At 39.4% G+C, this 15,836-nt stretch overlaps 2 protein-coding genes across 2 annotated transcripts; one reads left to right on the forward strand and one right to left on the reverse strand.

Annotated features, from left to right (window-relative positions):
* Positions 1 to 1,850: 1,850 nt before the first annotated feature.
* On the reverse strand, positions 1,851 to 2,333 carry LOC121796994. Its single transcript, XM_042195739.1, has one exon. The coding sequence runs from the start codon at positions 2,331 to 2,333 to the stop codon at positions 1,851 to 1,853; it is 483 nt and encodes a 160-aa protein (XP_042051673.1).
* A 5,950-nt stretch (positions 2,334 to 8,283) lies between these two features.
* On the forward strand, positions 8,284 to 11,131 carry LOC121793452 (pentatricopeptide repeat-containing protein At4g32430, mitochondrial). The gene has a single exon (XM_042191456.1). It carries the CDS (start codon positions 8,376 to 8,378, stop codon positions 10,692 to 10,694), a length of 2,319 nt encoding a protein of 772 aa, XP_042047390.1. The 5' UTR covers positions 8,284 to 8,375; the 3' UTR covers positions 10,695 to 11,131.
* The last annotated feature ends 4,705 nt before the right edge of the window (positions 11,132 to 15,836 follow it).

Below are 15,836 nucleotides of genomic sequence, written 5' to 3' on the forward strand. Positions count from 1 at the left end.
TATGCATACTGCTTAATGGCGGACGTCCCGCGCGGACGTCCGGCACGTCGGTCCGACGTCTGCCGGGACATCCGCCATTGTGGATGCTCTTATGCAACTTGCTAGCACATTTATTAAGAAATTAGTGTCAAGCATATGCGAAGTATGAACTATTTTATTTTCTCATGATACTATTTTTATATAGTCAATTAATCAACTGAAATGAAAAATAATACGCCACCGTCCCACAAGAATATGCATTCTTTCCTTTTTAGCTCGTCCCATAAGAATATGCACTTTTTAATTTTGAAAATTCGTTTCTCTCTATTGAGGTGAGACTCATTCTCCACTAACAATACTTTAATTACCTTTTCTCTCTACCTTTCTCTTACTTTACCAATTTTGCATTAAAACTCATGTCGAACCCAAAGTACATATTCTTTGGGACGGAGGGAGTATTATTACAAAATTTTTAAAAAATCTATACAGTAGAGTTGTCAACTCGGTCGGGCTAGTCTGACCTAGTCAGCTGAGCTCAGGCCCAGCCCATCAGCAAAATAAAGCGGGTCTAAGGTGATTGGCTTTGATTTGGCCATTTTGTAAACCTAGGTCCGGGACCATCTAAGACCCACCTTATATGATTAAGTTTTTTTAATGTAATTAGTTAATTAACCAATAATAATTATGTAGTTCATCTGTCAACAAAAATATAGACAATTTTTAGAACATCCACAATAGACCGGACTAGCCGGCAGACTAACACTAGGACTAGCCAAAAATACCTCCTACCACTTCATTAGGACTAGCCACCGCACTGCCACATCACTAGGACATCCCACTACACAATAGTAGACTAGCACTAGGACATCCCAACAAACAAAATCACAAATTCACAAATTCATACAAATACGGAATTAAAATTTCGACACGAATACGGGAAAAATGCAACCATTTTATACAAATTTAAAAAAACATACATAGTCAAAATAATAAAAAAATTTAAAAAGTACAATTCAACAAAAAAACAACGATTTCTACAAATTACATAAATATTAACGTGCGCTCCTCCGCGCCCACAACTCTTCAATTAAATCCTTCTGGAGTCAAATATGGGCTTATTGTTTGCGCATGTCGGCAAACGCACGGACCCGATCGGCGTCCTCGTAAGGTATCCATATTCGTACATTTGCGGTGGCCACGCCGTGGCTTGGACCAGCAACATCAGCATCTTCATTGGTCCAATCAGTCAGTTCTGTACCTTCTTGTCCGATGATCATGTTGTGCATGATAATACATGCGTACATGACATCAGCAATGCATTCGTCATACCACAACCGTGTAGGACCCTTCACCGCCGCCCATCGAGCCTGGAGCACACCAAATGCCCGCTCCACATCCTTGCGCGCCGACTCTTATCGTTGCGCAAAGTAGATCTTCTTTGGATGTCTTCACAAAGACGGGCCACCTAGGGTATATCCATCCGCCAAATAGTACCACATATCGTGCTGGTTGCCGTTGAGGACGAAACTGATAGCCGGACCAACGCCCATGCACTGCTCGTTGAAAAGGGGCGACGACTGGAGGACGTTGATGTCGTTGTTCGACCTGGCTACCCCAAAATATGCATGGAATATCCACAACCGGTAGTCAGCTTCGGCTTCAAGGATCATCGTGGGATTCTTGCCTTTGAAGTCGGTCGTGTACATCCCTTTCCAGGCGGTGGGGCAGTTCTTCCACTCCCAATGCATACAATCTATGCTATCCAATATCCCCAGAAACCCGTGCACATTCCCGTGCATCTGTATCAGAGCCTGGCAGTCTTCGGGGGTAAGCTTCCGAAGATACCTATCCCTGAATATCTCAATGACGCCCTAACAAAAATACTGGAGACAATCGCAGGCAGTCGTCTCGCCGATGTGGAGGTACTCGTCGAACGTGTCGGCCGCACCTCCGTAAGCCAACTGTCTGATTGCGGTAGTGCACTTCTGTATAAGCGAGTGACCGAGTCTGCCACTCGCATCCAACCTGAACCGGAAATACTTGTACCAACGCTCTAAAGCGTTCATGATACGCATAAATAGATCCAGGTGCATCCTAAACCGTCGCCTGAAAAAGTTGTCCCCAAACCGCGGTAGCTTAGCGAAATAGTCATCCCACAACCGTTGGTATGCAACGACGTGGTCCCTGCGAATTACAGCTCGATGATGGATGGGGCGAGGTACCGCCGGCTGCTGCTGCTGCAAGGCCGCTTGTATCAGGCGATTTATCTCCCGGGACGTATAGGCCCGCACCTCTTCGTTAATTCGCCGGCATATGTCATCAGCATCCCCACCACTACCACTCGCATTAGCCATTTCCAAATGTAGAGAGAAATGTAGAGTGAGAGAAGAAAAACTCGTTAATACAAGTGGTGCAAAAGAAAATGAACTGCAACGAGCCGTATATATAGAGTTTTGAAAAAAATAATCGAAAAATCGCTAGTCCGTCGGGAGCCCACAATAGCGGACTAGCGCACAGACTAGCGCCATATGCGACGGATGAGAGGTCGTCCGTCGCGCTAGTCCGCCGCGCTCTAGCCGGTCACAATAGTGGACTAGTGCGCTAGCCGGTCACAATAGGTGTTTTGATCCAAAGTCCAACCGGATGTTTGTTACAATGAACTGCAACTTTCTTGAAACTGAGTACTTCTTTACCCATCTTAGCGGTCAGGGGGAGAGTAATGTTAGGGATAACAATGATATGGACCCGCTAAGTTGGATCTCAATGCCACTGCCAACGCCAAGCAATCCTGATGCGGATCTAACAGAGAAAACAGTAAGCAATTCCGTTGAGCAAGTCTCTGATGTGGTAGAGTCCATTGTGGAAGGTGACATCGCCTCAAATATTTCTCCGTTAAGGTTATCCAATGTAAGTACTCCTGTGGATACAGATAATTGTTTGGCTAACACTGTAAGTGCAGAAGAAAATTCAATTGAGGCCAAAGAAAGGGAAATCGAGGAAGTCGAGGTCGAAGGAGTTGACCCTAACACTGGGAGATACATACTTCCACCAAGGTCAAACAGAGGAGTTCCACCCAAAATGTATACACCAGAGAGGATTGACAGGAAAAAGCGATACTCTATTGTGAACCTAGCCAAAGGCCATTTATCAGAGATGGCTCGGGCTTTCAAGAATGCACTATATGAGGAAGAAGAAATACCACAGACATGGGAAGAAGCTATGAAATACAAGCATTGGAGGGAAGCAATGAAGAAAGAGATTGATGCACTGATTCGAAACCACACATGGGAAAAATGTGCTCTACCAGAAGGGAGGCGACCAGTGGGTTGTCGATGGGTCTTCACTATCAAAAGAAGACCTGATGGCTCGATAGAAAGGTACAAGGCACGACTTGTCGCAAAAGGCTATACTCAGAGATATGGAGTTGACTATTCTGAAACCTTCTCTCCAGTGGCTAAGATGAACACTGTTCGGGTGTTGCTATCTATTGCTGCTAATAAGGACTGACCATTACACCAGTTTGATGTAACGAATGTCTTCCTACATGGAGAGTTGAAGAAGAAAGAAGAAGTTTACATGGAGGCACCGCCAGGATTTGCAACAGATTTTAAAGCAGGTAAAGGGTGCCGATTGAGGAAGACCTTGTATGGATTGAAGCAATCCCCAAGAGTATGGTTTGGGAAGTTTGATGGGGCAATGATTAGCTACGAATATACACAGAGCAATTCAGACCATACGCTATTTTTTAAGAAACATGGTGATAAGATCACATGTTTAATCATATATGTTGATGACATGATTATTATAGGTGACGACCTAGAAGAGATTGAGGAATTAAAGAAGAATCTTTTTCAAGAATTTGAGATAAAGGACTTAGGGAATCTCAAGTACTTTCTTGGGATTGAAGTGCTATGGTCAACCAAAGGGATTTTTCTGCGACAAATGAAGTATATCTTGGACATCCTAGCAGAGACTGGCCTACTGGAATGTAAACCAGCAGACACTCCTCTGGCAGTTAATCACGGATTACAAATCAGAGAATGAGCCAAGTTGGCTGACCGTAGTCGATATCAGCGACTAGTCGGAAAACTCATATATCTCTCGCACACTAGGCCAGATATTGCCTATGCAGTTGGGGTCGTAAGTCAGTTCATGCATAAGTCGCGGACAGATCACATGGAGGCAGCACTTAGGATTTGTCGGTATTTGAAGGAACTCCAGGGCATGGAGTATTGTTCGCCAAAAATGGGCATCTTGAGATTCATGGTTATACAGATGCTGACTGGGCAGGAAACCCAAATGATAGAAAGTCTACAGCAGGCTACTTTACCTTTGTTGGAGGTAACTTGGTAACATGGAGAAGCAAGAAACAGAAGGTGGTGGCTCTTTCGAGTGCTGAAGCAGAATTTCGTGGGATTAAAAGTGGGTTGACCGAGATTTTATGGTTAAGGAGATTGTTGAAAGAAATTAATCTCCCTCCGAGCAAGTGCCAGTTGTACTGTGATAACAAAGCCAATATAAGCATCTCACAAAATCCAGTACAACATGATCGAACGAAGCATGTGGAGGTTGACAGATACTTCATCAAAGAAAACATTGAGAATGGGATTGCTGAACTCCCTTTTGTTCGCTCTGAGGATCAACTTGCCGACATCCTAACTAAAGCAGTCAACTCAAGGAGCTTTGAAGATGTGCTTTCCAAATTGAGTTTTGGAGATCCCGCCACTCAATTTGAGGGGGAGTGTTGAGAAAAGGAAGCATCAATAAACATTAAAGGAGAATAGAGTTCCAAGAAGCATTGAAGATGTGCATGCCTTGTTCCAATAATAGTGTAGTTCCATGAATATACATTTACTGTAGGATCTCAAAGGTCACCAACATCCCTATAAATATATGGGTGTTGAGTACCATTTCATCATTCAATCAAATACAATAATCTTCTCCCATTGCTTCCTTCTCTAAATATGTTGCCTATACCATTTAACACAGTTTTAGTTGCCTTGTTGTTGGTTTTCTGGATTACAAGAGATAAACCAGGCGTAATACAACCCAAAAAAAGAATACAAAAGAAATAACTGAAACGGAATTACAATGGAAAATAAAAACAATAAACCGTAAAAGTGGAAATAAGCCGAGTCGAAGAGACCTCTTTCCGCAAGACGAGATACACCCCGGTAGTGATCTCGGATTGGCGTGTCGTCCCCAAAGATAAAACGGCTTACGTCTCTAATGAAGCAGCACCGCTATCAGCAGAGCTCCGGCGAACTGGATGGAGGTGAGGGCAAAGTTTCGACACAAAGACAATGCAGAAGAGGGAGAGAATGCATCACTATTTATAGGCCATGTGGAGGATATGGAATTAAATTCTCCATTAAGGCTATTTTGTAACGGTCGGTGGTTACAAACGTAACAGTCAGCGATTACAAATGTTGCTGACTTTACAAACGTCAATCATGGAGCATGAACCTGGACGGATGTACCTAGACACCTCTCACGTAGTTGTTCATTCCAGAAATGTATCTGGACGATCCGATCAATGTGCATGCATTCTTCGAAGCTTTCTCCGTATGCTCATTTGCCACATTGTTTTATCTACGTGCCCAAAATGAGATTAATTAATTTCATATCTCCATATATCGTGACATATTTTAATAGTATATTATTTCTCACTCACCGGGAATCGGTTTAGAGAAAGTGAATATATCACAATCATCTACTCGGAGCGTAGATCGATTATAAATAATTTAATTATTTCAAAATTAAATAATCTGTCACTTGTACGACCCGGTCCAATTGCGTTGATCGAACTACGATTCCAACACTTGTTTGGGGCGGGGTGTGTTCTTCTCGTTGTTGTCCTAGACTTTCGGCTATGAAAACGTTTTGTTTTGCCCTCCTCTATGTAGTAAATCTAGTGTGTTATATATCTTTCCTATTTATGTGGTGTTTGGTGTACATGAACCCATACTCACCAACTTTCGGTTTGAGCATTTTTTACTCTCTTTGTCTCGTATTAATCGCATTTTTCTATTTCGCCTTGCCCAAACTACTTACACTATTTATGTTTTAAGTAAGAATTATAATATTTAATTAATATACTACTAAGTATTCCATTATTAAGTTATCTCTCCTTACACTTGAGAATACACTAAAAAATCAATCTCAAATTAACAATCTAAAATGAAAAGTAGCGAGTAATATGAGACGACGGTGAGTATTATATAAAAAAAATCATTTAGAATATCTCCAACAAGGAAAGGTAAATGAAAGAGGTATATTATCTATTTACCTTTCCATAAAGTGAAATATACTCTTCCAAAAAATAACACAATCCAAAGGAAAAAGTATATAGAAAGGTAAATTATTTTTTTAAAAATAAAATAATAGTACAAAATGCATTAAAAAACATAAAGTGTAATACATTCTCAAATATCTTCCCCATTGGAGAATAGTTTTCATGAAAAGAAGGCAAATATGGTAGTTATAAGATTTTACCTCTCCATTTTCAAAATGGGAAAATGTATAATAACTTCTCAAATATCTCTCCCCTTGGAGAATGAATTTTCATAGAAAAAAGGTAATCATGGTAGTTATATAACTTTATCTCTCCATTTGCCTCTTCCCTTGGAGATGCTCTTATGTATTCAAATTCATTTGACACTTTCCATAACAAAAAGTTAATAGGATTCATGGTTTATCGGCATGTAACTTAGACTAAGGCTCCGTTTGGTACACAGAATTAGAGGTATGGCATTTGAGCCTTCAATTCCAAATCTAGTGTTCAGTATCATAAAAAATCTTGTATTTGGAATTGAATTACAATTCCAACTCCTCCAATTCCACAAATTGAATTTCATATAAAAAGTAGTGGAATTTCAATTATCTATCAAATTACACACACACTGCAGACATTGTTACACACACTGAACATATTCACACACAATGCACACATTCTTACACAGTGCACATATTTACACAAAGCCATTCTTACACACACTGCACACATTCACACACAGACACACACACTGCACACATTCACACACACTGCACACATTCACACACACACACTGCACACATTCACTTACACACATTCACACACTTACACACATTATTACACACACTGCGCACACATAGAGCACAACAAAATGATAAAATATACTAATCCCTTTGTCTCACTTTAGGAGTCCCGGTTTACCATTTTTTGGTTCACATTTTAGGAGTCCCGATTAGAATATTCCATAAATAGTAATAGACCCCACATTCCACTAATTTTTTTCCACTCACAATTTATTTTAAAATTAATATATAAAAGTAGGATCCACATTCTACTATCATTTTTCACAAACTTTCCTTTATATTTTTTAAAACCCGTGTCAAACTCAAACAGGACTCCTAAAGTGAGACGAAAGGAGTATAAATTACAAATATAATTATAATAATTGTATTTTTACAAAATAAGTATATCTTAATAATGAAAATTACAAAATATATATATATATATATATATAGGGGAGCGTTATTCTCCTATTCATCCCTTAGATCCTTTATTCTTCTTAATATGGGCCGCTAGATCTCATTCATCAACGGTCCAGATGATCTGCATTATTACACTATAATAGTGCATTATTAGTCGGTGTGCATTATTCAACTGAAAATCTGCATTACTACACTATAATGGTGCATTATTAGTCGGTGTGCATTATTCAACTGAAAATCTGCATTATTAAATGACACGTGGCACCAATCTAACCGTCGGATGACAAAATCGTGGGGCTGAGATTAAAAAGAACAAAGAACAAAAGATACAAAAAGGAAATGAATACATATATATATATATATATATATATATTATTGTGATCTCATTTCCGTATAAATAATTATAATTAGAAACCCTAATTTGTTTATTGGAGCATCCTTAAAGTCATATTATGATGAACAAAATAATATGCTCTATCTCTTTTCAACATCCCACAAATCTAACTGGTTATAATTCAACCTTGATTGATTTATTTAGTACAATGAATTTAATTTAATTTAATTTAATTATGATATATATAATTTGATAATTACATATTAAAGGATTGTTATAGAAATAATTGTATAATGAATTGCCTATAAAAGTCAGTCATAGAAAATTGGTATAAAAAGCCTTTTAAGCCAGTCCACTTAGTCGATTAAATGGTCTAATCCAATTAGACTCACATCTCAAATAAAAATGGCCCAGTCCAATTCGTTGCACTTTAAAAATTAATATGGCCCATGTTCGGCCCATTAAAATATTTTCACTTCAATTTTACTCTCACACTAAACAATACAGACGTCGCCTCTTCTCTCTCCGGTTACCGCCGTCGACGGCAGTAACATGCCCACAGCAAACCGACGTTTCGTAGCTGTTGATGAAGAATATAATTTTAATCCCTCAACTTCAAATCCTTCAGAAACAATTCATACACCGCCCAATATGTTTCAAGATGTTCTCCTTACATTCATATTACCACGGTCACCACGTGCTTGATGAAATGCCACAACGACCAAATGTCCCTGTTTACCGGTTCATGCTCAATCTCATGAACCAAAACCGCAGGTGCGAAGCACTTTATGTTTTCAAGAATCATCTACGGACGGATATTTCGGGAGTTAATGAAGTTGTGCTAGCGCTTGCTTCAAAGGCTTGTGTTGGGCACCCAAGAATTGGACGTCAGACCCATGGTTTTGCTGTGGTTTCTGGTTTTATTGCCAGTGTTTCTGTCTGTAATTCTTTGATGAACATGTACTGCAAGTCGTCGAATTTAAGGACGGCTTTGTGTATTTTTGTGAATTTGAAGAACCCTGATAGTGTTTCTTACAATACAGTGCTATCAGGGTTTGAAGACAATAAAAGCGCACTCCTTTTTGCTCGCGGGATGCATTCGTCTGGGATTGCTTTTGATTCGAGAACTTTTACTAGTGCTCTTGCCCATTGTGCAGCAGATGGCGAGGAATTTGATGTCGGGTTTCAGTTTCATTGTCTTGTCTCTAAGTTAGGTTTGGATGTAGAGAATTTTACTGGGAATGCGTTAATTACATTGTATTCGAAATGTGGAAAAGTTGAGGATGCTAAAAGAGTGTTCAATGAGATGCCCCACAAAGATTTGGTTTCATGGAACGCTATTCTCTCCGGCTATGCTCAGGAGGGCAGTAATGGATTGAGATGCATTAAGGGATTTGTTGAAATGGTGATGGAAGGGTTTAAGCTTGATCATGTCTCATTTACTAGTGTGGTTGCAGCTTGTGGTCACGAGAGGACCCTCGAGTTTGGTAAGCAGGTGCATGCTTTGTCAATGAAAAGAGGATATGGGGATCATGTCAAGGTTTGTAATGTTCTCATGTCTATGTATTCGAAATGCGAAGCTGTTGGAGATGCAGTAGCTGTCTTTGAGAATATTGTTGACCGTAATGTAGTGTCTTGGACAACAATGATCTCTATTGATGATCAGTATGCTATGAATTTGTTTAAGGAGATGATACAAGATGAAGTATGGCCGAATGATGTTACATTCATTGGATTGATTCATGCAATAACAAAACACAATATGATGCGAGAAGGCCTAATGGTGCATGCCTTCTGTATGAAGTCGAACTTCCTTTCAGAAACTAGTGTGGCAAATAGTTTCATTACCATGTATGGCAAGTTTCAGATGATTGAAGACTGTATTAAGGTGTTTGAGCTGATTGATGACAGAGAAATCATATCGTGGAATGCTCTTATTTCTGCTTATTCTCTGAATGGCATGTATCAGAAAGCTTTGCAAGTATTCTCATCAGCTTCCAAAGAATTAACACCCAACCCTTATACATTTGGTGCTGTCTTACATGCAATAGCTTCATCTGAATCGATTTCTCTTAGGCAAGGCCAACGATGCCATGGATTCTTGAAGAAACTCGCATTGGATAGTGATCCAATTGTCTCTGGTGCACTTCTTGACATGTATGCAAAACGGGGGAGCATTTTTGAATCCGAGAAGATATTTTCTGAGTTGACAGAGAAAAACCAAGTTGCTTGGACAGCCATAATCTCTGCATACTCAAGGCATGGGGACTATGAAAAAGTGATGAAGTATTTTAAGGAAATGGAGATGGAAGGCGTAAAGCCTGACTCCATTACATTTCTTTCCATTTTGACAGCATGTAGTCGCAATGGGATGGTTGATGTAGGACGTGAAGTTTTCGATTCTATGATTAGTGATCATTCTGTGGAACCATTAGCCGAGCATTATTCTTGTATTGTGGATATGTTGGGTCGGGCAGGGAAGCTGAAGGAAGCTGAAGATCTTCTGAGCCAGATCCCTGGAGGACCTGGAGTATCTGTCCTACAAAGCCTACTTGGGGCTTGTAGAATTTATGGAGATGTAGAGATGGCAACTAGAGTTGCTGATACTTTGATTGAAATGGAGCCTGATGAATCGGGTTCTTACGTTCTGATGTCTAACTTGTTTGCTGAGAAGGGGAAGTGGGAAAAGGTTGCAAAAATTAGGACAATGATGAGACGGAGAAAAGTGATCAAAGAAGTAGGATATAGTTGGGCAGATGTCGGAAAAATTGAGAGCTCACTAGGTTTGCATGGATTTTCATCTGGAGACAAGTCACATCGTCGGTCGAAAGAAATCTATGAAATGGCTGACTTGTTAGGATCAGATATGAAACGAAGAGCAAGATGCTATGAGATTTGCATATAATAGATGTGTACTGGTTATTCATACTAAGAATGCTAGAGGGATGGTTGACTTTTGCAGCATAAAATCAATCGTTGATCCTCCCGGATGTTCATTATTAGCAGATGACTCAAGGAATATGAAATGTTGATCCTCCCTGATGTTCATTATTATTCATCACACATCAGAAAGCATTTTTCTGATGAAGTGCGAGCATGGTTTTAAGCAAGACAGTCGCTTACTCGTCTGGTTTCCTGCAATAACTTATTGATTGAATGTGACGGATTTTGGTGACAGCGGAGGTGTTCATATTTATGCAGGGACTTGCTACAAGTACATGCAAACATATTTTTCACAAGTTATGCTAACATATCAGTATCAGCTTTTTGTGGTGTAAAGAGTAACTATGCACTATGTTGTTCCGATTCACTGATCATGAATATAGAGTTGGGAGTTTGATATTCTCTGGATATGTCTCCGTTGCTGCTATATTTGCTGCCCTACATAGTAGAAAAGTAGTTTTGGGGAAAGTTGTGTGCTTTTAAAGAAGAGCTTTTGGTAGGATTAGTGCATAATTATGAAACTTTAGAAAGTTATGTGCCTCTGATGGATGATAATAGGATGTTTCGAACACTGTTGTGAATCTTGTGATCAATGCTCTCCTCCACCACCAAATAGAATAGCAATGAAAGAAATTATGAACATGATGTAAATTTTACACGGTTATTAAATTCAAATATATTTGTGGAGGATGTTTGCGTGATGAATTAGCAATTCCCAATCCATTGAAGCTAATGTCTGCTGAATAAACATGGTTGAAAAATGAATACCGAAAGAACACACTCTCATAATATCTTTGGATGTACAAAAGTTTAGAAGAATGTGACTCGAACAATCTTATTTTTGGATTCTTCTCTCTTATGTGTGTGTTCTGAATGTGTGATTTATAGAAAATGATTCGGATAGTTAGAGTTAACAACTAGCATTATAAAACTATTTACTGCTTGATATAACATTTTACTTAACAATTAGCACAAAAAACTATTTAATGCTTGATATAATTAGTACATTTTCTATTTTTTAATTGGGTAAACTGCTTCTAAAATCGTGAACTTTCACAATAGTTTGGTATTTCCCGTAAACTTTAAAAGTTGCGTAAAAAATCATGAACTTTGTCGGGTTGTGCAAATTTCCCAAACGACCCGACCCGGTAGTTTTCCGGCATAAACTTATCTTATGTGGCAGCCGGAAGAGTGACTAGGCAGCCAGAACACAAAACTACGTCGTTTTGTGTTTGGCGAATAAAAAAATTTTAAAAAAAATCGCTGCATCCCTTAAATTAAATAAATCTCCCTTAATTATGTCTAAAATTTGCAAACGTAAAACGACGGGGAGAGAGAACCCATCTCAGGCGGATGCCAATTCAGCTCAGGGGAGAAAATCATCGCTTGGAGATCATCACCATTCTCCATGATAAGCGTCGGCTGTTTCGTGAGCCACTGTGGGTGGAATTCGAAGCTGGAGAGCGTGGCGGCGGGGGTACCGGTGGTGGCGATGGCGCATACGATGGATCAGGTGACGAATGCGAAGCTGGTGGAGGATTCGTGGAGGTGTAGAGTGAGGGCTGTGAGGGGGAGATTGTGGAGGCAGATGAGATTGTGCGGTGCTTAGAGATGGTGATGGACAGTGGAGATGAGAGTAGGGAGATGAGGAAAAACGCTAAGAAATGGAGGGATTTGGCAAGGGAGGCTGTTGACGACGTTGGAAGCTCTCAAGTTAATCTTAAGATGTTCGCTGAGCAGAAGAAATTTGATGTTTAATTTCTAATGTTTGGTTAGGGTAGGGTCTGGGGTTTTTTTATGGTACGTGATGATTTAAAAAATTTTAAATTTAAATCCATGTAATTGCACATATCAACTTCCACAACATCACCCACGTCAGACACACACGTCAACACTCTACTTAGCCGTAAAACCCGACTCGGGAAATCGGCACACGGGAGCAAAGTTCATGTTTCTTGATGCAACTTTTAAAGTTTATGGGAGGAAAAAAAAAAAAAACTTTTAAAGTTTATGGGAAATACCAAACTATTGTGAAAGTTCACGATTTTAGAAGCAGTTTACCATTTTTAATTTATTATCTCTCATATTTACTTCTCTATTCGGATACTTATTCGCCCTCCTGTTTGACAATTTTTTTTTCCCAAAATTTCAATTTTAGTAGTACTAATTTAAATATAATTAAATTGAATATATTATGGAGTAATTGGGAACTAATACAATTAATTATAGACGACACTTGGCGGGTCTACACACTCTAAAGTTTAAGAGCATCCACAATGGCGCCCGTCCCAGCGGACGTCCGGCCGGCGTGGCGGAGTTCCGCGGGGGACGTCCGCCATTGCGCAGCGGTGACGCGGATACGGACGTCCGCTGCGGATACCGGAGTTCCGCAGCGTTCCAGGGACGTCCGTTGCGACGTCCTTGCGGATGTCCGCCATTGCGTTGACCCCACAGACGTCCCGTTTATTTTATTTTTTTTTTAAATTCTATAAATACGGCTCGTTGAACTTCATTTCATTCGCACCACTTGTATTAACGAGTATCTCTCTATCTCTACGTTTCTTTTATATATCCAGAATGACTGGTAGTGGTAGTGGCTTTGGTGCGGGCGGTAGCGGTGCGGGTGGTAGTAGTGGAGGGTATGATGATATAATGAGGCGAATTCATGCACGTGTGCGGGAGGCAGCGGAGAGGGAGATATAGGCGGCCTTGGCTCCGGCGGTACCTCGACCCATCCATCGTCGATCTATAGTACCCCGGGACCACCTCGCTGCACACCGTCGGTTGTACGAGGATTACTTTGCTCCGGAGCCGCGATTTGGGGGGAACATATACCGGCGACGTTTTAGGATGCATCGTCCGCTCTTTCTGCGTATCGTGGGCGTTTTAGAGCGTCGATACGGGTATTTCAGGGTGCGGGAGGATGCGGCTGGTAAACCCGGCCACACTCCAATTCAGAAGTGCACTGCCGCAATCAGACAGCTGGCATACGGAGGCGCGACTGACATGTTTGTTGAGTACCTCCACATCGGCGAGACGACGCCCGCGATTGCCTAAAGTATTTTTGTCAGGGCGTTAGGGAGATATTCGAGGATAGGTATCTTCAGAAGCCTACCCCCGAAGATTGTCAGGCTCTGCTGGATATGCACGGGTCTCAACACGGGTTTTCGGGGATGATAGGCAGCATAGATTGTATGCATTGAGAGTAGAAGAACTGCCACGCTTCCTGGAAAGGGGTGTACACTACGGCTATGTTTGGTTACCAGGATTGTGTCTGAGAAAGTAATCTGATTCCTTAAATTTAAATTCATGTGTTTGTTTCCGTTTTTAATCAAACATGTAAAGTAATCAAAATCGTGAAACAAGGAAAGTTAGTACAACTTTCCAGGATGAATCATAACTTTTCTTAGGTATTCTTTTTTCCAGTTTTATGATTATTACATATTTAATGCAATATATTACAGTTTATTATTATTATTATTATTATTATTATTATTATTATTATCATTATTATTATTATTATTATCATTATCATTATTATTGTTATTATTTATTACAATGTTTTAAAAATAATTTAAAAGTATAAACCATACTTAATTTCAGGATAATAAATAACTATAATTCAAATTATCATAATTATAACTATATTATAAATATTTATTTTTATTTTTATTATCATAATAATAATTTATTAAATAATTAAATATAATTATAATTATATAATAAAATAATAATTATTAATTTATAAATTAGTAATTAACAATAAAATTGTAGTAAAATTTTAAATTATAAAATTTATTTAATTAAAAATTAAGTAAATATAATGATAATAATAATAATAATCTTATTTATTATTATATTATTATATATTATGATGTATACTATCCATCGTAATAATAAATAAAATAATATAATTATTATCATTTGTAATTAATAATTTATTAAATAATATGTATTATTATTTTTTATAAATAAAAAATGATAAGTATATTTTTAGTTTAGCGTTTAATCAAATATATACTTTCAAATCTTGATATTTTTCAAACACGGGAAAGTAAAGTTATTAGAAATCATATTTCCGGGATTCATTTTCCCAGGAATCATTTTCCTTGTCAACTTTACTTTCCCGCCAACCAAACATGGCCTACGGGTTTCAATGGAAGAATCCCACGATGATCCTTGAAGCGGTAGCTGACTACCGGCTGTGGATTTGGCATACCTATTTTGGAGTAGCCGGGTCGAACAACGACATCAACGTCCTCCAGTCGTCGCCCCTTTTCAACGACCAGTGCATGGGCGTCGCTCCGACTGTCAATTTCGTTGCCAACGGCAACCAGCACAACATGAGATATTATTTGGCTGATGGGACATACCCTATGTGGCCCGTCTTTGTGAAGGCGATCAGATGTCCAACAGAAGAAAATAAGGTATATTTTGCGGGTCGTCAGGAGGCAGTGCACAAGGATGTGGAGCGGGCATTTGGGGTGCTCCAGGCTCGATGAGCGGCAATGAAGGGTCCATCACGACTGTGGTATGCTGACAGCATCGCCGATATGATGTACGCATGTATTATCATGCATAGTATGATTGTCGAAGATGAAGGTCCAACACTGACGGATTGAGCTAATGATGATGCTGATGTTGCGGGTCCAAGCCACGGCGTGACCACCAACAATGTACGTATGGGGATACCCCATCACGAGGTCGAGCGAGTCCGTGCATTTGCCGACATGCATAAAAAATAAGCCATATTCGTCTCCAGAACGATATAATTGAAGAAGTATGGCAGTGGAAGGATCGTCGTCGATGAAATTTGTATTTATTGAAGTGTATTTTTTTTAGTTTTTTTTTGTTGAAATGTACCTTTCTTTTTTTATTTAATGACATTTTTATTCCGTAATCATGGCGAAATTTAATTGCGTAAACTGTTTAATTCCGTAAATTGTTTAATTTGGTGAATAAGTGAATTTTTATTATTGTGGGAAGTCCATTGAGATGTCCTTGGATGTCCGCCACTATGCAGTGGGAAGTCCTTATGACGTGACAGTGCAGTGGGAAGTCCTTATGAGTTATGACGTGGCCGGAGGTGGTTTTGGGATGTCCG

Source organism: Salvia splendens, chromosome 3 (genome assembly GCF_004379255.2).
Source record: "Salvia splendens isolate huo1 chromosome 3, SspV2, whole genome shotgun sequence".
Lineage (NCBI taxonomy): Eukaryota > Viridiplantae > Streptophyta > Magnoliopsida > Lamiales > Lamiaceae > Salvia > Salvia splendens.